Raw genomic sequence first — 25,628 nt, forward strand, 5'->3', positions numbered from 1 at the left:
CCACTGTGCAGGCACTATGTGGAGTAGCAAGTTCATGACTCAGAAAATACTCACCTTTGTTCCCAAGCACACAGGCTCTGTTTGCCTCACTGTTCCAGGCATGTGACAAGAGAAGATTGCCTCCACAGCTTGTTGAGGGGTAGTGAGTATTTGGGATTGAAATATTTTTGGAGACAGAGATGTGCATGTTTGGTGAAACACTAGGGCAAAAGTCTTCAATGTAGGCAGATTTTCCCCAAAAGGGGAAGTTAAATCATATTGGAAACATGAACTCAAGTCCACTCAAGACCCATAGAGTGACTGAAGATAGCATTCATCAAGCCTAAGGCAAAACCTGCTCTTCTGAGAGATCTCTAGGGCTATTTCAATACCCCCATAAACCCACCTGCTGACTCCTGTCAGCCCTGCAGAGCAATGCAGCTTCATAGGATGTGGGTGTTTTCTGCCTAATGCATCAATGGCACTGAGTTTATCCCCATACCCTAGGAGGTATGGTGAGGAAAATGGAGAGGTGAGCCTTTGGAGTTTCCATTATTATTGTAGATTGGATAGACAGAGGTCTGTTTTACCCTAGCTGAGCCTTAAATTGATCTAGCAAAAAGTGTAGTTAGGAAAAAAAGCAATGCTGTACAGAGCTGCAGAAGGCAATCAAACTGGAGGCAATATGACTCGACAGCTTTGCCATAAATTGTATTTGTAAACCATAAAATTGGGCTTTCCTGCATTCACAGTGTCAAGGAACCTGGGGAGACAGAGTTTATTTGCAAAGACAATAGCGCTTGAGAATGGGAAGACAAGAAGACTTGACCACAAACTGAAGGAAATCCGGTATTCCTGATTTCACACGTTCCCCTAGCTGGGAACACATGGCAGCACGGAGAGGCAACCTGATGGACAACGGGTTGTCAGGCTGTCCTGACGCCCTCCGGGCCCACCAAGGCGCACCGTGCCACGGCAGGGGTGAGGTCCGAGTGGGAGTGTCACCCTGGGGAGGGCTGCTAGGGCGGCCAATGGCCCCGGCTGACCCGGCGGGACTGGCCCCATGCCCCGGGGGTGATGACCTTTCCAGGAGGCGGGAGGGCAGGAGGGAGAGTGGCCGCTGCCTCCGCTCCCGGTCTGTCCCTCCCGTGCCGGGGTGCGCAGGGGCCGCGTGCATTTCACGGGGCTCCTCGTGTCCGCCGCCCGCTCGGGGGTTCCCAGGGGCGAACATCGCGGCTGTTCCCGCTGCTCTCTCCGCCCCGGGAAGGCGGGCTGACGGCGCCGGCAGCCCGCGGCACCCCGGCTCACGGGGGCTGCTCCGCGCCGCCGCCCCGGGCCCAGCGCTGCCGGCGAGGGCAGCGCTCCCACAGCGCGGCCCTCACGCAGCCGGGCTCGGCCCCGCGCGGCGCCGGCACCGCCCCGGGGGTCGCGCCGCCCGCGGAGCGGGGCTCCATCACCGCCGCCTTCGCCCGCGACCGGCGGGGCTTGCGTGCCACGGCCGGCACTCCCCGCCGCCGCTTTATGTAACCCGCCGCTCGGACCCGCTTATAAAACGCCGCCAAGGCAGAGCCGCCGCCACTCCGAGCTCCGCGGCAGCCGCGAGGTAACGGCGCGGGCCGGGTCGGGGCCAGGGCCGGGGCCGGGGCGGGGGCGGCCGAGCGGCGCTGCGCTCCTGGCGGGGCCGGGGCTGGAGCTACGCTGCGGGCGGGCGCGGGCTGCGGGAGGAGAGCGGAGCGCAGCCGGCCGGGTCGGGTCCGGGCTCCGGTTTAGTGGCGAAACCGGCCCGCGGGACGTGGGTGGGAGACACAGGGCGGGCGCTGCCGTGAGGTGCTGCTGCAGCCCGAGCCTACCTGTAGCCTCTGCTAGGCTTTTCTCGTCCTCGTGCCCTCCGTGCTTCCAGTACTAATCGGTAGCTTTACAGAACCCTGCATAAAAGTGTGTACGGTGAACTAAACCGCAGAACCTAGCCAGGACAGATACAAGAAAAATGTTCGAAAGTCTAATAAGGTCTTTGTCCCTAGTGTCACTATCATCCTATTGGGTTTTTTTTTCTCATCATTTGTTGTGCAACCTTTCAAGTGTATTAGCCATCTCTTGCTGATGTAACCAGCATATCCTGTGCTCTTTCCCAGGGGTGACTAGCCTTAGAGTTCAGTATAGGTTCAAACTAAACAACCCTTCCTTTGCCCCTGATTTTTATTTTACTTATACAGGAGAAAATTTATGCAACTTGTTGAGCTTTCAGAGATAGGAAGAGGTAGAGAGGAAAGGACAATTTCCATTTCTTTAAACCTGGCCTTTGTGGCTCTAGTTTCCTAGGGTGGCCATCTCTCTATCCCTGAGAAATCTACTACTGCTGTAGTGGTGGTTTTACTAGTTATCACCCTCTCAGTCCTGTGAGGAAGGAAGTGAAGATGGTGGGAAAGGGGTGGTTTGTGGGATACTTCTACCTTCACACAAAATTTGAGGAACTAGCAGCGGGTGTGTTTGTGGACAGGTCTTTCTCCTAGCTCTTTTAACCTGATGAGCACCTTGGCTTTCTGCAGCATCACAGTAATTTTTAGCATGTGTAATTGTTATTTTAATCACATTGATATCCCTGAAACAGACTTGTGCAGCAAACAAGATGCATGTAACTGGCCTTCATTTTTGTAAACACAAACATTTTTGTTGCTGTGGTTCTTTGTATGGATTCATTAATAGGCTTTCTCTGCTATCTTTGTTGGTGGAGGGGTAAGCATGTTATGACTGAAGAAGGTGAGCTTGAGTCTCTACAAGTGGTCACAGCTTCCTTTAGTAATACTGACTGTGTTGCCAAAGATGGTGACCATCATAGGTAGGCTTGGTTTTGCCTCATTAGATGCCCTTTGAGCAAGCATTATTTACTTCAAGAACAGACTTCTTGTCCTTAAAGGTTAGTTCTAAATCTGTAGGTTTCTGTGCCTTTGGGGACTGACTACTGGATGTCTTCCGGTGCGGATGCCCATCCTTTTGGAAACTTGGCATGTGTACCGATTGCTGTGGTGTCATGAACTTGCTCTTCCAAGGCACTTTCTGGAGAAATCTTTGTTCACATATCTTCTTCCCTGCATGTTTACGTGTTCTTTGCCTCAGCAGATGGGAACTGCTCAAAACAGCAGTGACCTCCGTGCAGTGGAGCTTGGCCTGTGTAACAAGAGCATGATGTCGGACACGAGGTTCGATCACAGCGTTGTTTCTGTTGGAGAAGAGGAAGGAGTGGGCAATTTCCAACGTTCTGTTCCAACACAAGAGTCCCTCCGATCTCCTCGTGGCTCCGTTGTGAGTTTCCATAACATCCAGTACTCCGTTAAGCAGTCCAGTGGATTCCTTTGTAAACGGAAAATCGTGGAAAAGAAGATCCTTCACAATGTTAAGTAAGTGTTTGCTTAAATGGGTAGGAGGGTAGGAATTAATCTGCTGCTGTGAACCAGTGACCTCGTGTCACCTTCCAGATCCAGCTGTGCTGGTACAGAAATGACTGCCCTCCTGCCAGTCAGCAGTTCTTGCAAGCACTTTGATTTGCTTTTAGGCAAAATAGCTGGGATATAGCTGAAACAGTTTCAGTTATTGATCAGAGCAAATTAGGACCAAAATTGTGTGAGCTCTTCTGCCAGAAGATCTGAGGGTTCTGTTAACTATGGTTCAAGGTGCAGTCAGAGGAAATGAGCAACAGAGAGCAGTTGTTGCTTCTTTTCAAGACCCTGCTGAGCAGGGAAGACAATTTTTGTCTTATGTAGATTGCTTTTTATGTCCAGTTCTCATTCTGTTCTGACTGGCAGTCTGGGACAGAAAGGAAGAATGCTTATCGATTTCAGATTTAAGAAGTTTTTAATCTCTGAGGTTTTTCTTTCAATAGCATTTTGTTCACATCTCACATCTACTAAAATCTGCATATGTGTAGTCCTTGTAAATGTCCTTATTTGTTAACAACTCTTTCCTTCTTCCAGTGGCATTATGAAACCAGGCTTGAATGCTATCCTGGGGCCAACAGGGAGTGGGAAATCTTCGTGAGTACCTTCTGCTCCTTTAAATAGATAGTCTGCTGTTCAAAGTATTTTTGGGATTCTGAGGGTTAGGGGAGATGTGAGGTATCTGCACACTTAGACCTTTGCATGCCTTTGAGAGATCTGGTGATGCAGCTTGACCTCCTGCCCCTCTGTCAGCCTTGCTGAAGTTCTTGCACCATGACTGTGTCACATGCTTCATCTGCTCCAGTTGGTGCTCCATATTACTGCAGTCATCCTTGGTGGTGGCCTGAGTTAAGGAGAACTGGGGTGTTTGGAGCTCAGATGTAGGCTCTGTCCGACTGTGGGGATGGGGCACAAGCTCCCCTGGGGCGTGGAAGATGTCACCCCCTCTGAACTCTCTGCAGCAAGATTTCCTTGAAGCTGCTAGGCCAGACCCTACTGACAACTGACAGTAGTATGGTGTAATGCAGTCTGTGGGATGCTCTGGATCCTTACCTCAGCTTGGCTGTGGCCTGCTGGTGGGGGTGCCCACATTCTTGAGTTGTTTGGATGAAGGCACAGAGAAATGCCATGTAGATTGTTTCCATCGAGTGCTAATGCTGTTTTCTCTCCTGTGGTAACAGAGCTCTTTTGTCACTCTCTGACTTTAAGAGTGTCAGACACTTGGAAATATGGCCAGGATTCACAAAGGCCTGTCTTTGTGGTGACCATTGATCTTCTTTTCTAAGGAGACTGCTGGTTAATCAGGATGCTTTCAAGAGCAGCACTTCATCAGGGCAGTTTACTTATCAGGCAGACAGGCTGGCCTCTGCACTGGCAGTAAGGAGAATCCAGTGATACGTTAAAAAAATTACTTTCTAGAACTAATCTTAACTCTGTCTTTACACCCATATGGATTAATTTCCTTGAGATAAGAGGAGTTAGTTCAGTGCTCCCCTGGCTGGAGAGCAGCCTGCAGCGACTCAGCAGGGTGCTTTTGTCTCTGTGCATTTGAGGTTATCTGTAAATACACAGACCAAGTTTATGTCTGTAGGAGGTTGACTGTTGTGAATTGTGAGCGTCTGTACACTGCCATACTGCTGTGGCACACCGTGTGCTGGAAAATCCTGGATGGACACCAGACTTTGTGTACAAAGAGCTAAAGCATGCAGAGTAGGGGAAGCCCCTTCCTGTGCCCTCTGGTTTGCAGCACACTGTGAGCAGGCTGTAACTCAGTCCTGGCTGGTGGTACTTAACCAGTCAAGGGTAAAAGCAGCAGTTATTGCAAAACCTAATGCCTGGTGTTTGTCTGAAGTCTCCTAGATGTGCTGGCTGCCAGAAAGGACCCAGCAGGTCTGTCTGGAGAAGTGCTTATAGATGGCATCCCACAACCTCCAAATTTCAAGTGCATCTCAGGATATGTTGTGCAGGTGAGTAACTGCCTTACTGGGGGCCTGGGAGATCTTGGGATGGAAGACCACATAAGATGAGGAAGCATCAACGACTAGTTTAGGTAATTTTCAGTGATTCCTACAGAGCTTAATTTGATAACTCAGCTGTTACAGTTTTTAGTTTTAATCTGGGATATGGAAGACAATAAGATCAAACTCTTACTCCAGCCTAGTCAAGAACAGAGGTGTGTCTTTCCCCTAGCCACATGGATGCCCAAATTGCTGGGTTACTGTGACTTGGCCTTTGGGCTCGGCCCTGAAGTGCTAGCAAAGATTTTAAAAAAAAGGAGAAATAAACCATGACACCCAAAATCTCTTGTTGTTAAACTCAGAAGCCGTTCTAGCTGGCAGAAGTAGCTTCAAACTATCAGACAATAATTCTAGGAAATAAATAGATCCCTGCTGTTCTTCCTCTGATTCTAGCTGGCTGTGACAGAGGTCCATTCCACTCGGAGACAGGAAAAGCCAGCTGAATCTACGGAAGTGGGTGGAGGCCTGGACCAATAATAGACCCTCAAAGCCCTGGGGAGCTTGGGGAGAAGGGGATTCTTGGCAGTCGTATGAGAAGCCAAATCTGGAAACCATCCAGGGTTTTGACTTCAGGCAGATGTGACACAGGCAGCTGAAAGCTGCCAGCTGGGGGGCTCTGCAGGATCCATGGGATGAGACTGGTGCTAAATCTTGAGCCTGTAGGTCAGAGATCCCCAAATCCTCAGTGGCTGGTGAAAAACCTGTAAGTTTCTCACAAGTGGTGCCAGTTTGAGACCTTTGTCTCTCAAATGTCCAGAGCAACCAAACATAACTTTAAAATGATAAGCAACTTGGTCAAATGTTAAATGGTCTCTCCCCCTTCCTACCCCATGCAGTACTCCCTGGATCAGTAAAGACGGGTCAAAAACTATGAACAACATTTAAGTCCTAAATACATAATTATAGGATCGTTTTTATGCAGAGAAGCATATAGGCATGCTAAGTCATATGTTATCCCTATAAAACTGCTGGTGGTCTCTCCATTCATGCTGAGAGTGAAGGTGTCATGCCACTGTTGGTTATGTTTGGTATTAAGCTTAAATTCACAGTTCAGTTTCCAGTGTAGTGACTCAGCAGTTCTATTGGTGGATCTGAGAGTGGAGAATGGGAGGCTGGGGTCAGAGACTGCAGGGTTGTGGGAAGGGAGGTTTGAAATGCTTAAACCATCTTTGGCAGCAAAGCAGCACATTCTTGTCTTCCTCTGTTAACTCCAGTGCCAAACATGGTTGACTGGTATATCATGTGTGCTAGTGATGCACTACATCTGATGTGGGCAGAGTCCCAAAGCAGGCAAGAATCTGCTGCCCTGGAGCTTAGGGAATGTCTTCCAAAGATGGCTGATGTAAAAGGCATCTTTCTTAGCAGATACCCAGTGTTGCAGCCCTTTTCTCATCATATTATAGGATACAGAATTGGTGCAAATACCAAAGTGGGGGTGATGGAGACGCATGGAGCTCTGAATGGACCTGATGACAAATCTCTTATTTGGCTCATGGTTGTTGCAGGTTGCTGTAGGATGCCCATGTCTGTCAGCTGGATAGATTTGATTCTCCCTTAAAGTGCATGTGGCTGTTAAAGCTTTTGTAGCCCTTAGAAGAAAGGTTTAGGTCCAAGAGTTGTACATAGCTGAGGCATGGCAGGAGTGTCTTGGTGCAATTTCTTCTCTGAGAAACTGCTGCCAGTGAGGAGCTGGGGAAAGCTCCTTGTTGGCAGCTGAACTCAGCAGGTGCTCTGGACCACAACGAGGTATGGCTTGTACCTGGAAACAGAGCTGACCAGGGTGGTTCCCTGAGCGTCTCTACCTTGAACACTGAGCGCTAGCAGTGTCCTTGGGCTCCAACTGGACTGACAGAAGTTTCACTCTACAAAATCACTACCTGCTCTGCCTCACTTTGGCTAGTAAGAAAAATGCACATGCAGTACACAGCAGCACTGTCTGCACTTGAACTTCTCAGCCTGAAAGGAGGCTGAGGGGGTACTGGGTTTAAGCTGTGGAGCCTGCAGAGCTACAGTCTCCCTTTGACTGCTACTGAACGACTTTGAATTTCATGTCATGTAAAATTTGAAGGAGTTGTCCTTCAGTCTGGGTTCCACTGTGGTACGCGAACAACTTATGCAGTAACTGCTGCTAAGGGACTCCTGTGCCCACTCAGCAGCTGAGGAGTCTTTCCAACTGTCCATTTGTACTTTCAGGATGATGTTGTTATGGGCACGATGACGGTGAGGGAGAACCTGCAATTCTCTGCTGCACTGCGACTCCCCAGCTCCATCAGCATTAAAGAGAAGGAAGAGCGAGTCACCCAGATAATCAATGAGCTGGGATTAAGCAAAGTGGCTGATGCTAAGGTGAGGAGCAAGAATACCTTTCTCAGAAATCCTACTACCTCTGGAAATTGAACTACTTGTCTCTGGGCAGCATGGTGTGTGTAGTGCAGTTACAGAAAGCCAAACAGGAACCTGACTAAACCATATTGCATGCAAGAAATCAGTCTCCAGCTCAGGAGGGAGCTTGGAGAGAGATATTTGTATTTGCTACTAAAAGGGGAAGATTTTGGACCATGTCCAGAATGTTGTATAAATTCAGAAGGGAAAGAGTCGCTTAGTCATTGCATCTTGGAAAGTTGTTCAGTCACTTCCTGGCTTTGTGGAACTAGACAAGAAAATTGTTTTCTCATTTCTGAAAGCTCTGAGGGATGAAAAACTGGTCTTCGATGGAAAAGTTCTGTGTAGAGCTTGTATTAACAGGCAAGCTACCAAAAAAAGGCATCCCCACACACCAATGCCCTCCTCTGAATGCTGTGGCCCCACTCTGTCTCTTGTCAGTGTCATCCTTGTTCCCTGAAGTCATAAGGCACCTGGTACCTCTGAAAATCAGGCTTAGCATACTGCTACACAGTCCCTCACACTGGGTCAAACTCACCTGCTCTTGGTCCTAGAGTTCATTAAAGGGACTGAGAGTGGAAATGGCTGCTGGATGTGGAAAGCCCACAAGTCCAGAGCATGTACTGACTGGGTCTTGTTGCAAATATCTGATTTCTTCTGCATGCAGGTTGGAACTGAATTGATCCGGGGAGTGTCTGGAGGGGAACGGAAAAGAACCAACATTGGGATGGAGCTCATCACAGAGCCACCAGTCCTTTTTCTGGATGAACCAACAACTGGCCTTGATGCCAGCACAGCCAATGCAGTCCTCATCCTTCTGAAGAAGTAAGAGTCAGTGCTTCAGTGTGTTGCAATTTGGTTGTCAAATCATTAGTAAAAAAAGGAATGTTCTTATGACTGAGTAGTTCTAGGCCTCCTTTAAAAAACAAAAACATAAAAACTAGACAAATGTATTCAGAAGTAGTGGTAAATTATTTGTTTGGGTCTCTTCCAAAGCCTTTTTAAGCTTATGGGAATCTTTCCACAGCATGCATTGGATTGGAGCCCAAAAAGCAGATGTAGCTTGGACAGCTTCCCTTTGCCACAACAAAGAGTGGACTGGGAGGTCAAACCTTGTAATCATAATTTCTTGGCCTTCCATCTGAGTCTATTACCCAACAACAGTCTTGAACTCAGATAAAACTTCACCTGCAAATTTACCCTAAGTGTTCTGTGTTTTGGAGATGAGGTGTCTTCTGACAATTAGAATAAAGTTACATGCAAGGAGGATGAAAGAGGGTCATTTAATGAGAATGGCTTTCTAATCCTGCTCCTGGGTTTGTGGCAAGTTGTCTGATTTTGCTTGTGGGCATTGCTTTGGTCTGGGATTTGTGGATATAGGTCTTTGATCATCAAGGGTCCTTGTTGGGCATCAGTGCTAAAGCACTTGAAAGAGCATCTGATAAAATTCAAGGAAAACTTGGTTTAAATTTTCTTTAGAGTAAATCTTCAGCAGAAGAGCTAAGAGAAATGTCATCTGGCCAGACTTCCACAGCCTGATAAGTACCACCTGGTATTGCCATTGAGCACAGTAGGACTGTTGCAGTTAGGTGGACATCTGGTATAAAAAACACATAAGGAGGGTTTATACACAGCTGTGGCCTCAAGCTTTGCTAGCTACAGACAACATCATACTTTGGCTACCTGGGCTGCAGTGATGGTCTCCTGTAATGATGGGTGCTGTCTTGCAGGCAGCATCTGATACCGTGACAGAGAAGGGAGGGAAGGTTTTTCTGGGTCAGAGCCCTGAGAAGTTGCCAAGTATTTGTCTTGGATTTTGATACTTGGGGTTTGCCTTCCTGAAACTCAAAGTGTGGTGTACTTAAGAGATGTTTTGTTTCTATGTCAGGCTCTCAAGAAGAGGGAGAACCATCATATTTTCCATCCATCAGCCCCGCTACTCCATATTCAAGCTGTTTGACAGTCTGACATTACTGGCTTCAGGAAAGGTGCTGTACCACGGTCCTGCGAAAAACGCCCTGGACTACTTCAGTTCTATTGGTAAGTCTTCCATGCCAAGAGCAAAAGCAACTGGCTCATGAGTTAAATCTGTGTGTAGATTCTTGCCCTAGCATGGGATAATAGGCCCATGCTTTTCTATCACTGGGATGTTAGAAACTGTACACAGACAGTTCTAAGGAGTGTTATGTTAGAACAGGAAAAAGACACAATGAGAAACCTAAAAATTTTCAGACAAGAGACCATGGCTCTCTCTTGCCTTTGTTTTGCCTTGCATGAGGACAAAAATCAAGAATCACTAGATAATGCTTGTAGTTTTACCAGGCCTCGGTGGCAGATCCAGTGGTTTTTGAACCACAGCCTGCAGATTAGTAGCAATGTGTACAGATTGATCCAAAAATATGCTCTAGACTGAATGCAGGTGGGCAACTAAGAGGACAGAATTTGGGTGTGTCTTAAGATGGGTTAATAGTTGCACTGCTGAGTGGCTGCCCTCTGTTCAAGTAAGCAGAGTGAGGGTGTCTGACTGTAATGAACAGAGAATGTAGAGTAGACTTCCAATCTTTAGATGCAACCATGGACTCATTAGATTGTAAGCTTTCCCTGGCTTTAATGGGAGGGCTTTAACCAATGTCAGTACTTCTCCTCCTTGTAGCCCACTTCCTTTCTCTCAGGGAAGATGTAGAAGTGTCTTTGGGTTTGTTTGTTTTTAATTTCTTCTTTGTCCCATACTTAGAACTGTATTGTAAGAAGCTGCTCTTGGACAGCCCTTCCTCATCCTTGTGACCAGGGAAACACCAACAAGAGTTGAGCCTCTGGAGGAAATATCTGAGGCTGTAGAGCAGACATCCAGGAACCTCTGCTGAGGACCTGTGTGTCTTTCAGAGTGGAATGTGGTTGAACAGCAATGGCAAGGAGGCAAGAGTTGTCCATACTGAGTTGTGGTAGAAGCAAGTTAAGAGATTCCTCCTCACCTGAAATCAGTGAATAAGCAGCTTAGAAGCTTTTTAGATACCCTGGATTCACCATCTCCGAAATCCTGTCCTCTGTCTACTGCTGTAAAGTTACACTTATGAAAAGCAGTGAAGCTTTCTGGTAACGGGGTTATAGAAAAGTGATATAGTATTAGACCTGGCCTTCTGAGGTGTGCCCTGTGCAATGCAAACACGTTGCATGTGTGGTTTTGGTTTGTTTTGGTTTTGTTTTTAAAGGATATCAATGTGAACCCTTCAATAATCCAGCTGACTTCTTCCTTGATGTCATAAATGGTGATTCAACTGCTGTGACAGCCAGCAAGGATGATCATGGACCTGTGGACACAGGAAAAGGTAAATTGCAAAGGAGAAATTCACTGCTGGCTAGTGTAGAAGGGAAATTGTATGTGGTGATGGCAAGTTTTTACTCTCTGGGTTTCCTTGAGTCTAAGGGCATTTCTTTATCTTTTCATTGTTCCTACTAATAGATATACTTTGTTTTGGCTTCTTTAAAGAGATCAGAAAACTTCTTAAATGGATTTTTTTCACTTCAGTAGTATAGGAGAGCAATGACAAATACCAAAATTTTAAAAAAGCCTGTGAGGGAAAGACTGGAAAAACTAAAACTGCCTAGTCTCAAGAGGCAGCTGACAAGCTTTCAGTCACATAAGAGGCTGCTGCAGAGAAGACTAGGTAGATGGCTAAGGAGTGTTGGATGTACAGGAGAGTGAAACATATTGGAACTTTTAGGGAAGAAATTCTCTACCAGTATAATGAGTGAAATGTTTGGAAATACTTGTTGGGGATCATGTTGCACATCGTTAACTGAAGGACTAGAAGGGAACAGATCTTGTAAAGCAGTTACACAACAGTTCACACCACTGAAGTGATGTGAATCGGAGCAAACATTGATTTTTTCCAAATTCAATGAAACAAAAGTCTTCTGGTGCCATGTTACAAGAATATGACCATTTTGTGCCAGTAAGAATGGGCAGATTAGCTAGATTCAGTTAAAAATGTAGGACAAACCTCTCACTCAAGCTAGCCTCCTAAACTCAGGCCTAAGGCCTGAACGACTCAAATTCTCTGGGCATTTCTGCCTTTTTCTTCAGCCTCCAGAATTGCTGAGGTTATTGATGGGCCATATCTGAAGGTCAGGTTCATGGGGAATCACAAGCCATGTATTCTTTTTCTCACTCAGAAGTGAGCAGTGAAAATGGAGTGACAGAAGACAACGTGGATAGCAGTGTGGTAGACGTGCTGCACCAGAAGTATCTCAGCTCGAGCCTGTATCAGAGCACAAAGGAAGCACTGGGGAAAGTGGAGCTTGGACGGGGAAGCAAGCGGAGACCAACCAAGCAGGAGCATGAGATCACCTATGCAAATGGATTCTTCACTCAGCTCTATTGGGTGTCCAAGCGCTCCCTGAAAAATCTCATCAGGAACCCACAGGCCTCCATTGCACAAGTAGGTAACAATTGCTCAAAGTCTCAAACTCTTGCTGCTCTCAGTCTCGTAATCTGTAGTGTGTAGGGCAGAACATGTTTTCAAAGGCAGTTAGGGAAACAGAAAAGTCCTGTGCCACTGCCATGTAAATAGAGTGAGATGCTCAGCTACCTTTGTGGCCTTTGGAAAAAATCTCCAGTTTAGTTTAGCATAAGAATACTGCACTGAAGATTGGGGTGGGGGGGGAAGGTGCTTCATTCTCTGAGTCACATAGGGATCTTCTAGGGTGATACTAATTTTATGCCTCACTTTAAAACTTAAACTTCGTTACTCTATAAGCATGTTTCTACTAAACTCTCCTAGCCAAAGAATGAAGTAGAAAAGTGAAAAGGATAAAATCTGAAAAACTGTCATAAGAATTTTAATTGGGCGTGTCACAGGTATACATTACCTCACAACAGCAAGGCTTTAGGCAGGTGTGAATCTTAAGCCCTACATATGACTTAATAATGTTAGTTCCTGATTTTTTACTTATCTGAAGGATTTCATTTTACCTTTCTTCTTTCCACTTCCAGATTGCAGTGACTGTAATTCTAGCCTTGGTTGTGGGTGCTATCTTTTTTGGTGTAAAACTGGACCGAAGCGGCATTCAGAATCGGTAAGATGAAAAAGCTTTGCTCATTTTTCTATCTGTAGCAAACAGGTTTGAGGCACAGGGAAGGAAGGCCTTGGAATCCTCTTGAAATACAAAGGAGGGTTGGGTTCCCAAGTCTCGGTGCACTGCAGCATGGAATTGCCAGGGGTCCTAAAGGGGACACAGTTCTGCCAGGCTTGCACATAAGTACAAAGGGGATGTAAAAGGGAGGATAAGGATACAGTTAAGATTTACAGTAGCGATTAAATACCTCCATTCTATGGACAGAGAAAAGCACTGACTCTATGGAATGGTGTCTGAGGCTGCCACTGTTTGATCTGGTTGTTCCCTCACTTTTCCACTGTTCTGTTTTGCCTTCTAGGGTTGGATCCTTGTTTTTTGTCACTACAAACCAGTGTTTTTCCAGTGTCTCTGCAATTGAGCTATTCATCAGAGACAAGAAACTATTTGTGTAAGTAGTAAGGCACTTGGACTGTCTCATACCCTGGAATGAGATGGGGCAGTATCTTACACACTGAACAAAATTATTATCACCAAAGACTTGGTTGCTCCCTTGCAACATCAGATTGTAATAGTAATGCTAAGTGAGTCTGTAGAGCAGGGAGCTGAAATGTAAGAGCTGGGGGAAGGAGGAAATGCTTTTTCTTGCTTCCTGTGTGACAGCTTACTGTTTTTCCTACCCACTTTTGGTAACAGCTGGTTTTGAGGTCTGCGTGTGAATCCTGCAGACTGTGAATCCTTCCTGCCCCCTTTCTCACAGGGGCTGACGCACAGTCTTGCAATGGTCCTAAAGTGGCAAGACTGTGCAAAAATGAAGGAAGAGTTTCTCCAGGAACTTTGCAATGGATGCTCAGATAAAGGAGGCCACTGTCTGGCTTACAAGAGATCATTAATAATCAAGCACATCTGTGTTTAGAGGGATGTGCTTGATTATTACATTGTTGTTAAAAGTAATTAATATATAATTAAATACAGTTATTTACTTATAGTATTATTCATGCATAATATCTTTATAGTTATATATATATATTTGTATATGTTTTTGTATGTGTGTATACATATATAAATGCACGGGTAGGTATGTATACCTACAGTATACACACATGTATGTATACATATATATTGAAAGTGTAGTTTGGAGGTGCCTCCAGCTCATGCAATAGAGGAGCAACAGACAGATCCTATGCAGTAAAACAGAAACGGGAGATTTATGCCTGGAATGTCCATGTCCACCCACAGGCTGCTCAGAGCAGCTTGATATTGTCCCTAACAGCTGCTCAGGAGTGAAATTCCCCCACACTGCCATTTCTTGCTAGTCTGCCATGCTTGCCAGTGTAGTTTACCAGCTGTGTCAATGGAGATTTAGGCACATCACCTGTTAAAGCATCTTTTCATGAGCTCCATTAAGCAACAAAACAATCATAATGCTCTGTACTGGAGGTGAGTTGGTGTCCCAAAGGTGTTTTCCCATTGTTGGGTATCATTCCTTCTTCCCTGGAAGCAGCTGTATGAGTTAGCAGTGGATGAGGTGTTCCTCCAGTTTATAGAAGTCTAATGCTTCCCTGTGCTCTTGTATTAAGGATCTTTTCCTTTGAAAAGAGTCTTAGGAGTTTTTTTATGATATTTTACTTAGCAGTCACACAGTGTTTCATTCACGTTCCTTGGTGTGCTGTTTGACTGTCTGAGAGACAGATCAGCCCTTGCTTCATAGAGTGTCAGTGATAGCACAGAGAATATAAGCAATTTGCATAGAGAGGAGTCAGTGGTAGAAAAAGCAGAAAAAAATCAGGATAAATCAAACACACACTCTGAGCCTGCTTCCTAGAGAACCTCTAAACCTGTACAACTCCCCTCCTTCCTGTCCTCGCAGCCATCAGTACACCAGTGGATATTACCGTGTGTCTGCCTACTTCCTGGCCTTGATGATAGGAGATCTGCTGCCCATGAGAACTACTCCAGCCATCATATTCTCATGCATCAGTTACTGGATGATTGGTAAAGAATTGATGCTTTCATTGAACCTGTTGTCTTCCAACACATTTCTGACTTAGCCAGATTCCTGTATCTATAACATACTGCTGCTTGAACTTTCAACTGATTTAAGGGCTTGGCATCATAACTTTGGAGGACTCTGGGGCAGGGGCAGAGACACCAGCAATCTAACACAGGGACCTTCCTGACAACGTCTTTTGGTAATGCTCTTTGGGCCTCTGAAGCATGCAAAGTTCCTGCCAACTCCACACTTGGTCTTTCTTCCTGATTTGCCTGTCTTGTATAGGAATCCAAGGGTACCACTCTGGAATTCATGTGGTTGTTTACTGGACTCTCACCTTTCTGCTTTTTGACAGGATACCAAGCTGTTGCAGGGCGGTTCTTCTTTTTCATGCTGACCCTGATACTGGTGTCCTACACTGCCACAGCCATGTCCCTGGCTATCAGTGCTGGGATGGATGTGGTGGCTGTGGCCAATCTGCTCATCACCATTTGTTTTGTCCTGATGCTTGTAAGTATACTAGGGGGTGTGTGCTCCTTTCGTGGAGGGGAGGGAAGAGGTGAGACCAGCTAAGAGGACTGAGTTGAGCTTATCCTAGGCAGGCTAAAATATCCATAATCCAATGGCATGTCAGCTCCATGCTTGTGATTTTATTGTCACTGTGGTAGTCAAAGATATACTTCTGCCAGCTTGTAGTCTAAGGGTTGGGTGCAATTCAGTAGCTGTGATGCCACCAGAGCTTTCCAACAGTGTGCCCCAAACACGTGTTGCTTTTTTTTAAATTAAATTGTCCTTACAAAGATTGATTTTAAAAAATCTTGCATTTCCAATATTAGAAATCTAACTGATCAACTAGATAATTTATATGGAAAAAGCCTTGAAATAAACTTTAGATCTGTTGATTTTTCATTATTTTTTGCTGCCCAAGTGTTACAAAAGTCACAAACCCTCTCTTCTTTTGTAATTCAATATTACCTTGGGGTTCAAGAAATTACTTCAATACTCTTCCCTGAGGATTTTTTTAAGGAAGAGAACAAGAGAGAGAGAAAGAAATTTTGACCACTTGGAGATGAGAGCTGTGAGTTCTTTTTGAAAAAGGTGATGTTGATGATGAAACGTCTTGACTGTGAAACCTACCAAGTTAATATTTCTTGCTAGATGATTCCTGGTCACTGTCTGTGTACATACTCTGAGCCACAGTACCTCCCTTATTCTTTGATTTGCAATTTAAGCTGCTTTTGCAATAAGACAAGTGCACTGCTTTAACTGCTCACTGTGGATGAGAAGTGTGCATGTGTAGTGAAGGGGAAGGTGTACATTGAGTTAGGTCACAGTGTATAAGAAGTGACACATGCATGTCCTGAAAGTCAGTGGGGTAAGCACACGATCACTTGTGATGAAGCAAAGGCTGTAGTATTGTGTTTACCTATGAAGACCACTTGTGATAAGAAGTAAAAGCAAATATTTTTCCAGATGAGAGAAAGCATGGATAAAAGATGTAGGACAGAGGATAAAAGATGTAAGACTGAAATAATAACAGCTCATAAGGCTCCCCATTTTTCTCCTTTTTGATTCTCCACTTTCTCATCTCTCCAGTCTCTCATCTCTTTCTTATTTCTCCTCTCTTCTTTACCCTCTGCCTAGCTCTACCATAGGATAGTCCTCCTGGGTGAGAAGTTGTGATCATGCTTCTTAGCTCACATGTGGGTGTAGAAAACCTTTCTGACCTCTTTGCAACCAGTTCAGCTGGAGTACTCGGGTGTGCTGTCGGGCCAGTGGCATGGGAGTGCTGCAAGGCTCCAGCTCGTGTCTGTGGGTGCAGGGATGACAGCACTAGCAGGTCCATCAATCCCAGTGAACCTCTGCTGGGAGCTGCAGCATCTGTGCAGAAATAGTATTATTTGTAATAAACAGTTTGTGACTCATCAGTCTCCTGTGTTCTATTTCAGATCTTTTCTGGCCTCTTAGTGAACCTCCCTTCAGTAATGGGCTGGCTGAACTGGCTCAAGTACTTCAGCATCCCCCGATATGGCCTCACTGTGAGTAGAAAGTAGCATTGGTCTCCTTTGAGTAATGTAGCCACACTGCTGCTTCCTTGAAAGGTTTTGAGTATAAAGTTTGAAATTCTCTTAACAGCCAGATTTGGTTTGTTTCATTGCATGAACATGGTAAAAAAAAAAAACAAAAACCAGCCAGCCTCAAAAAGGAAGCAAAATTTAGAACTCTGTGTGAGAGCTGGAAGTCTCAGGGCCTGAACAAACATTTTGTGCTAAAGAATTAATGCAGCTTGGACAGCTGCAGAGCAAGCTGTCCAGTCAGGCGCTAATTCCTAACCTGAGTAGTTGATCCCTGTGGTTTAGAATAAAATCAAATATTGTCCAGCCTCTCCAGACACTACTGTATGGGTGGCCAGCTGGGGCCAGTGACTTTCCAACTGGTTAAGGGGATTTACGATAGTGCACAAGTGTGTCAGTCTTCAGAGTGGCTTCCTCTGAAATGAAATTTGACTTTTCTGAATAGTAAGGAGCTGGGGTACCAAAAATCTAAGGGTGCAGCTGCTTGAAACACAGAAAATAGAGCAGGTCACAGGTGGAGTTGTTTCCATCTCCTTGTTTGCATCCTTGCCAAGCCTCTTTGGAAGGAATAATGTCCTACTTCAGGTAACAATGACTGAAATGAATGCTGGAGCTGGTGCAGGGTGGGAGATGTGTGAGACCTCATTACTTGGGTATCACTGAGATGGTTTATCAGTGCTACTCAATGTAGAAGAGTCCTCTGAGATAGCAGTGAGTGCAGAATGCCAGTGCTGAGGAACCTTTCACCTCTTGCTTTGGCTGACTTTGCCATGCCTTCAGTGTGGTGATGCAGGGGTATCTGCATGCAGCCACATGATTTTCTGGATCAGCAGATTGACCCAGGTGAGTGTGGATGAACAGAAACTTGTAGCTGGCAAGACAGAAACCCGTGGCTGAGTAACTTTGAAGCCAAGGCCTGGGACACTGAACCACCCTGCATGTAGAACTTGGAGCAGTTGCTAAGAAAAGCAGTGTCTAAGAGCTTGAAAATAAAAAGGAACGTGAACATATGATTCCTAGAATGGTGGTATGTGTATTCTAATAATCAAGTTCCTTGGATTATTAGAAGATTATTATTATTAAAACTGAAGTGTTTCAGTTTTAACAGCCCAAACCATGAACTATGCAAACATCTTGTATCTTCCTCTTTCCCTAGGCCCTTCAGGTAAATGAGTACAGAGATCTCTACTTCTGTGGTGAGAAGAATCCAAATACTACAGTGTCAGTGGGATACACAGGCAGTTGTCCCCCCAATATTACAGAAGAAATGTAAGTAACTCATGATGGTTCTGGGCCTGAATAGTGATTACTTGAAGGGAAGTCTGACTGTGTCAAATTTTTATACTATTTTCGGAATAACAACTTACAAGCCAGTCTCAACAACATGTCCCAAAGTAATGTATTTTAGGATTATACAGTAAAACTCCACAATTACCCAAGAGCGAAGTAGGGATGAAACTTTACTTGTAAAAATAGACAGATTAGCTGAATTAAGTTTTGTATTTGATAACCTAGCCCTGATTGATCAGTTTTCCTAAATAAATCCAGAGTCACTTAACAATGGAAATGGCAGTGTGTGGACAGCTAGAGAGTTGCTGGAAAGCAGTAGACCTGTGATCAGAAACATGCCTCTCCCACAGAACTTTTAAATATTAACCTCCCTGCAGATCCAGAGCAAAGGTATCTCTCTCACAGTGCTTCATTTTGCCCCATTTGAAATGCTCTTGGCTATTGATATCTTAAGCTGTAGCAGTGCAGCTATTTTGTGATTTGTACTAGAAAAATGGCAAGCTGAATATTTTGCAGGGAGCAGTGCTGGAGTACTGTTTCCATGGCTTTTGGACTTCCAGTGATTGTTGAGGGGAAGCTAATTCTTCTGTACTTACCATGGTTTAAGATGGTTCTGAGGTTTCCTCATAAATTGCCAGTTATCTATAAAGAACAATTAGGTTGCTACTAGAAAATTATGAGAGCTAGAGATCTAGATTTGTCCCTTGAGTTTTATTTGGTGATGTATTGTCTATTTCCATCACCTGTTCTGCAGAGTTGGGGGTGGAAGGATCTTTGAGAAACAATAATAATTACCTGAAGATGTGTGCAACATAGTAATATGAACTTCTGCCCCGTGCTTTTCTGCAGGTGTTCTGGTGAAGCATACCTGTGCAGCCAGGGAATTGCCCCTACCAGCTGGGCAATGTGGGAAAACATAGTGGCTCTCTTCTGCATGACTGTCATCTTCCTTATCATTGCCTATGCAAAACTCCGGTTCATGAGGAAGTTCACATAAACTCCTGTGTTGCCTTGCCCTGCAGCTTCTCAGGTGTTAAAACTGCAAAGCTTGTTAGGGCCTACTGGAGATTGCCAAAATGTTTCAGCTGACTTTACTGGACTTCAGATGGGAGGCCTATTCCCCTGTTTCTGGACCATGATCTCCACAGGACTGTGGGTTTTAAGAACAAATGCATTAATGTACATTGCGTAAGTGATTTTTCCTAAGAAAATACAATTCTCATAATTCCTTAGGTACATATCAAACTTTATATTGTAAACCATTATTACTATGTGGCCAGCTTATACACAAAATATTCCATTGGACATGTGAGCTTCTCCATCACAAAAGGTGGAAGGTGATGGTGGCATTTGTACAATGATATATTGTCCCTTGTTAGTGCTTGTCACATCTGAGGAGAGACAGACCATTCACAATGTGTTGGAGATGCATTTGAGTTTGAAGTCAGTAGAGACCAAGCACTCATTACCAGAAAAAAAACAGTTGTACTTGTAGTAGCTTCTCAGTGGAAGCTACTTCCAGAAACAGCTTTAGCTTAATTAAAAACTAAATAGCAGTGGTGTTAGACATCTCACCTAAGAAGAGAAATATGTACTGTTGTACTGCAGGAAAAGAAAAACCAAAAAACCTCCCCTCACCCCCATAAACAGCAAGAAATATATTTACTACTTAAAGGATGAGAGGGAATGCCCTTTTTCTTTATTACTTTCTAAATAAAAATTTGTATACTTACTACTGGCAGAATTTTTAACAACAGACTCAGTTCTTAGCTGCACTATCTGTATATAGTGCTACTTACACTATGGACTGGAGAACACCTATGTAGCTACGGCTGTGGCAACTACAGCAACGTGTACCACAGTCCCCACAGTATTGCCAAGTATTGGCTATCGTGCCGATACTTGGCTCCTGGCCATCTCATCAGCAGCAGAAGAGATGCTTTTAAATCGCATGAAGACCTGCAGATGTAAGTGGATCAGCTTAGCCAAAGGAAAACATCCTCAAACACAGGACTGGAGAGTTTGCCTGTGAGGGTCGGGCTGGCCACAGCCCCTGGACAGGGCTACGGTGTGAGAGTCCTGCCGGTGCTCCTGCAATGACGCTCCGGTTGCGGTGGGAAGGGGGAAATGAGCGCACTGACAGCGCAGCGCATCGAGCACAGACCGGGCGGTCTCGGTTCGGCTTCACTGCCTGTAACGCCTGGAGCAAAGTAACCTCGTACACCTTTTACACCTCGGCATTCGTCTCTTTCCCGCAGCCGTCCCCGCAGTGCCGGCCCCCCGCACACCTGCTGTGGCCGCCCCTCAGGGGCGGGGGCTCCGGGCGCTCCTCCTTGCGCCGGGCGCGGGGCGGGCCCGGGCCTGGCGCGGCCCGGAGGAGGCGGCTCCGGCCGTGGGAGCGGCTGTGTGCCCATGGCGGCCGCGGCGGAGGGGCCGCCCGAGGCCGGCGCGCAGCCTGCCAAGCGTAAGGGACCGGGGCCGGGGTGCAGGACGGGGGCCGGGGTCGCGGTGCGGGGTTGGGCCCGGCCCGGGGAGGGCGCGGCGCGGGCAGGAGCTCCTGGCGAGCCCGCGGCCTGGCGTGTGCCGGCCGGGCCGGGCCGTACGCCTCCTGCCGCTGCTGCCCCGGGGACCGGCCGAGTCCTGGCCCTGCCACCGCTTCTGTCGGAGGGAGCCGCGGGCCTCGGGCAGCCTTCGTGTGCGAGCCGGCAAACGCTGCCGACGGGGGAAGGAGCGGCCTGCCGGGCTGGGGGAGAGGTGCCGGACTGCTCCGGGAAGGGGCCGAACAAGGGCAGATTGTGGCAGAAACGGGTTTGAGAAGAAAGCGGCGATTGCCGCTTTCCGCAGGTGGGGATCTGTTGTAGCCCATATGAAGCGGATTGGGGCAGCGGTGCTTCTTTTCCGAGTCGGTGACTAGAAATAAACAGCAGCGCCGTGCACTCAGCCACTCAGAAGTTCTGCCCAAACTGCTTTGCTGTCTAGGCACGAGGGGGACTAATGCTTGTCAGTGCTGTCAGACTGGGTGCCTCTCTCTTGAATGCTCCCTAAAGTATTATTTGGAAATAATGATGGTGCTACTTCGAAGAAGCTGCCGTGGTTTGTTACTCTTTAACAGTGTAACGTGTAAAGAAGGCAATTTACATGAAAAGCAGCTGTAGGCAGCTTAAGGCGGGGGGGAAATGGAACCATGTAATCTTTCTGTTGTGCTTCCGGACTTGCTATAGTTTGTCTTAACCCTGTCTTAACCCTGTAATGTCTTTCCCTGAGTAGAGGATCCTGCTATTGAAACTGCAGAGGAAGCCAAGGAGCCAGCAGAAGCAGATATCAATGAACTCTGCAAAGACATGTTCAGCAAAATGGCCACTTACCTGACAGGTGAACTGACAGGTAAGGCACTGCAATACTGACCTGCCAGTTCTTTTTTTTCCACTTTGTTTGAAAGAAATCTCTTGGATAGCTTGTCTAAACTGTAACTATTTAGATTGGATCTGGTAAGACTGGCAGTCCAAATTTGGCACATTGCTAGGCTGCTAAGAACACTAAGATTGGTTATAATAATTCAATGAAGTCCCAGAATATTACAGATATTTTTCAGAACAATTCAGTGTGATATTAGCAGCTTAAAAATATTTCTTTTTAATCTCAAAGAAGTTTGTACATGGAAAGTCAATCTAACAAAAGCATCTAGGTTAAAACAGAGTAGGAGGGAGGCACTACAGAGAGTGGAGTCATTTTTTTCTTGAGAGCAAGGATCATATGTTTTCCAACATTTATGCTTTAGAATAAACTTCTGTGCAAAATTAACTGGAGCAAAGTAAACTGTTCACCAAGTTAATGCATGTCCTAGGCTCTAATTTTGAAAGCACTCCTGATTTGCAGACTGGAAGAATATATGGTACAAATTACTAGTCTGGATTTGTGCTATCAGTTTTATAAACTTAAGTGTCAAACTGACAGAGTTAAGAATAGAAATATGAGGACTTAGTAAATTTTTTTCAAAAAAATTCAGAAGTAAATTCATCAGTTGATTTTTGGAATTCACAAAATGTCATCTTTTTGTAGAGTGTATACTAATAACCTGTATTGCCATCTAAACTGTTGTGCTTTATTTGGCTGTTGGATTGAAATCTCTTGTCCTCTTGAAGAGTCTGTGCACAATTCAAACCACATCACCTTTAATTAAAATATACTTTATATTTTTTAAGCCACCAGTGAAGACTACAAACTCTTGGAAAACATGAATAAGCTGACTAGCTTGAAGTACTTAGAAATGAAAGATATTGCTATAAACATCAGTAGAAATCTGAAGGATTTAAACCAAAAATGTAAGTACACCAAATAAGGTAGGGGTGTCATAAATGGCACACTTGTTTGGGAAATAAAACATCTTAGAGTCAGAAGGTTCATACTCCATTAGTGTTGAAGGAAATAAAACTCACTGATATAGATGTGCTGCTATGCAATGCCAGTCTTGTATATTTCTTAACAGCTTTAGACTCTGTAGACTACTGTAAGAGAAAATACATCTGAATTTGTGTCCTGGTTTACCCCAGACTCTGGATCTGATAGGTATAACACTTCTTTTAATTCATGTTCTCTTGTTATTTGTGTTAGAGACTAGACAGTACACTTAAACATTTAATATTTTCCTGGAACATGGCTGTCAAGGGTCACCACTTAATTTTGGGCTGGAGAGGGCACCTTTTGAAGTGTCCTATCTGAAGAATGTAATAAGAAATTCTTGTGTTTCGAGTGTGAACTGTTTCTTGGAAGTGCATTACTGAGAACTGACAGATAAAATTTTCATGCTTTTTTAAGATGCTGATCTTCAGCCATATCTGGAACAGATAGACCTAATTGAGGAACAGGTTGCAGCTCTGGAGCAGGCAGCTTATAAACTGGATGCATATTCCAAAAAACTTGGTAACTATCATCCTCCACTGTTAAGACCTAGAAGCATAGTGCCTTGCAAGAGGATTTAAAAAGAATGAAAGAAAGTAAACTCTGTTTTGTTTAACAGATCTGACGTGCAGAGTTGCCTGTGCTGCTTTTGAGCACAAACATTGTCTATGAAGTGATAAGCATTGGGAAAAGATTCATGTCACGAGTTATGTTACGGTGGACTAGTACAGGTGTTGTTAAACTACTGCTTATTAGTGAGGCTTGGTTTTTCTTTATGGTAGGCACTGACTTATAATTTAAAGTCTGATGTTTAACCTTGCAAATTAAGGGGTTCATAATGTTCCACCAGCAACCCAAGCCCTCTTGGCTTAAATTAATATTATTGTCTGACTTAAGCACTGGGTTCTTAAAAAATTATTGTACAATTTTATCTGCCTAAATGCATTAGGAAAAAAGGATCCTGAATGATACAGTAAATTAGCTTACAGGTTGCAAAGCTTTTACCTACCAAGTACTAAATTACTTTTTTTCCTTCTGCAGAAGCCAAGTACAAAAAACTGGAGAAACGATGAAATTACCGTAGTCTGTAAGCTGGAGTTGGGCAGTGAATCCGACTGATCTCTGGTTTTGCACAGCAGCAAATTCTGTATGTTGACAAGGATTTGGTTTACAACTGACATGGAGACTGGGACTTTTTCCAGCTATTGGTAGGCTGTGTTCAGGCTTAAGGCTGAATAATATTTTCCTCTTCTCAAGGGGTACTGTTGCCTCAGTTCTGCAGTGAAAAGTAGAAGCCTGTCTTTAACTCATGCCAGTATTGGCTATATGTGTGTAAGTCCTGTTCTCCACATGAAATACTTGGTCTAGGGAAAGTCTTCCATAATCTGTAAAGACATTTTCCCTTAGTAGCAGCTGGACCTAAACTTCAGTTTTTCCTTCATTGGGTTCTGTGTTGGGAAGATACCTGGAACTTTGGACTTAATGGGTGGGGTATTGAAAACACTTCATTTTGGTGTCCCCTTTTATCTGTTTGAAACAGAGAGACAAATTTACAATAAACTTGCTGTATATATTTCTCTGGAATCTCAACTTCTGTTGGAAAGATTACACAAGCTGTTTTTTTTATTTTTTAAAGGGGTCTGTTAATAAAGACAAACTCCTTCAAGCTACTAGGGATGATAGAAGAGAACATGTTTTAAACGTCTGCATCAAGTATTCCTGCCATTATATTCTTTGACTGTCTGGACCTCTGGTGAAGTTTCAAGACATAATACTTTTATTACATGATCAGTTGACTTAGCAGACCCTTTCTCTACTTCACCAGTGAATTTTGATCCTAGTAGTTTTTGGTGTGGCATGCCTACCACAAAAATCTACTTCTCTGCTAGGTTAACAACATTCCAAATTGCTGATTTGGCAGAGTCCTTTGTACTGAACAGTTATTTGTCCTACTCCAAGGATATTTTTTTTGTACCTGCTGACCTTAAGTAATTCAGGCTGGCTTTTGAGTGAGTTGTAGTTGAAGACAGTGCAAGTGCTGTATGTAAGAAGGAAGTGGTTCAAACTTTAGAGTGTTTACAAGTCAGGTGCTAGTGTGATAAAGATCATGCTGTCAGGCTGTGTACAGCCATTGTTTAGTCAGGATGGACACTCTTCCCTAGTGCTCTTTTTGAAGAGTGAAGCAGATGACTTTTGAGTGCCTTCACCATCACTTTGAAAATCCTGGGTTTGATATAGAAATAGCATTTCTGTGCTCATGGTGTTACCTGGCAGGACTGCAGGGGAACACAGGGAGGCACCATTCCAGCAGGGAAAACCACAGATCCCACAGGAAAGGCACAGGATGGACCATGGGCTGTTCCTCTTGAAAAAGTTGCTTTTCTGTGTGTACAAAATACAGTGCCATTTTAAAACTACAAGGATGAAAACCTCCAGGGGGTCTGAAGATGGAAATCCTTCTAGCCATACACTGTCACCAAGTGCTCAATGTTTTCAGGTAAGAAAGGTAAGAAATAGTTCCTTCACAAACTCTTTGAGTATTCCACCTCCAGAAAGCAAAAATGAGAGAAGGGCTTGTCCCACAATAGACTTTATTTTTGAGAGGAAATTTTAGAGATGGACTTCCTGGCTGGCTGGAAGACTGTGAGAGTGGCATCCTAGTTAGGCTAAGAGCTGACAGCTATGTTCCCAGTTGTGTCTCTGAGTAACTGTTACCCTCCCTGCCTGAGGGACCTCTGGTACAATCCACTGATAGAATCCAGATCATGACAAGGGTGGCAGGTCCTTGGATAGTAGCACCATGGAAGAGACACAGGTGTGTGTGAACAGCATTGTACTGGGGAAATGTATAGGCAGTCTAAAAGCAAAGCCACAACTTGGTTACTGCTCAGCTACTGAAGAATCCCTGAGAAATTTCAGAGGAGATAAATCTCAGAGTTCTTTGCAGCATTTTCTGGTGGAAAATAGAGTAAGAAAATAGTGGGTTCTT

General features: G+C 44.9%; 2 protein-coding genes across 4 annotated transcripts; both read left to right on the forward strand.

The window, feature by feature from the left end:
- Window positions 1-1,487: 1,487 nt before the first annotated feature.
- LOC131086116 (broad substrate specificity ATP-binding cassette transporter ABCG2-like) lies at window positions 1,488-19,974 on the forward strand. 3 transcript variants are annotated; one of them, XM_058028906.1, is made up of 16 exons: window positions 1,488-1,582; window positions 3,094-3,374; window positions 3,948-4,007; window positions 5,263-5,377; window positions 7,622-7,774; window positions 8,478-8,635; window positions 9,699-9,850; window positions 11,020-11,136; window positions 11,984-12,249; window positions 12,804-12,886; window positions 13,245-13,334; window positions 14,754-14,878; window positions 15,232-15,386; window positions 16,826-16,915; window positions 18,108-18,220; window positions 19,091-19,974. In XM_058028906.1, the coding sequence occupies exons 2-16, from the start codon at window positions 3,097-3,099 to the stop codon at window positions 19,236-19,238; spliced, it is 2,103 nt and encodes a 700-aa protein (XP_057884889.1). In that variant the 5' UTR covers window positions 1,488-1,582; window positions 3,094-3,096; the 3' UTR covers window positions 19,239-19,974. The 3 variants fall into 3 exon arrangements, with proteins under 3 accessions (XP_057884889.1, XP_057884887.1, XP_057884890.1); XM_058028904.1 differs by having other exon boundaries at window positions 3,097-3,374; XM_058028907.1 differs by lacking the exons at window positions 14,754-14,878; window positions 19,091-19,974 and having other exon boundaries at window positions 3,097-3,374; window positions 18,108-18,212.
- A 639-nt stretch (window positions 19,975-20,613) lies between these two features.
- BLOC1S2 (biogenesis of lysosomal organelles complex 1 subunit 2) lies at window positions 20,614-24,219 on the forward strand. Its single transcript, XM_058028822.1, has 5 exons — window positions 20,614-20,705; window positions 21,509-21,625; window positions 22,444-22,563; window positions 23,057-23,161; window positions 23,681-24,219. The coding sequence occupies exons 1-5, from the start codon at window positions 20,654-20,656 to the stop codon at window positions 23,710-23,712; spliced, it is 426 nt and encodes a 141-aa protein (XP_057884805.1). The 5' UTR covers window positions 20,614-20,653; the 3' UTR covers window positions 23,713-24,219.
- The last annotated feature ends 1,409 nt before the right edge of the window (window positions 24,220-25,628 follow it).

Source organism: Melospiza georgiana, chromosome 8 (genome assembly GCF_028018845.1).
Source record: "Melospiza georgiana isolate bMelGeo1 chromosome 8, bMelGeo1.pri, whole genome shotgun sequence".
Classification (NCBI taxonomy): Eukaryota; Metazoa; Chordata; class Aves; order Passeriformes; family Passerellidae; genus Melospiza; species Melospiza georgiana.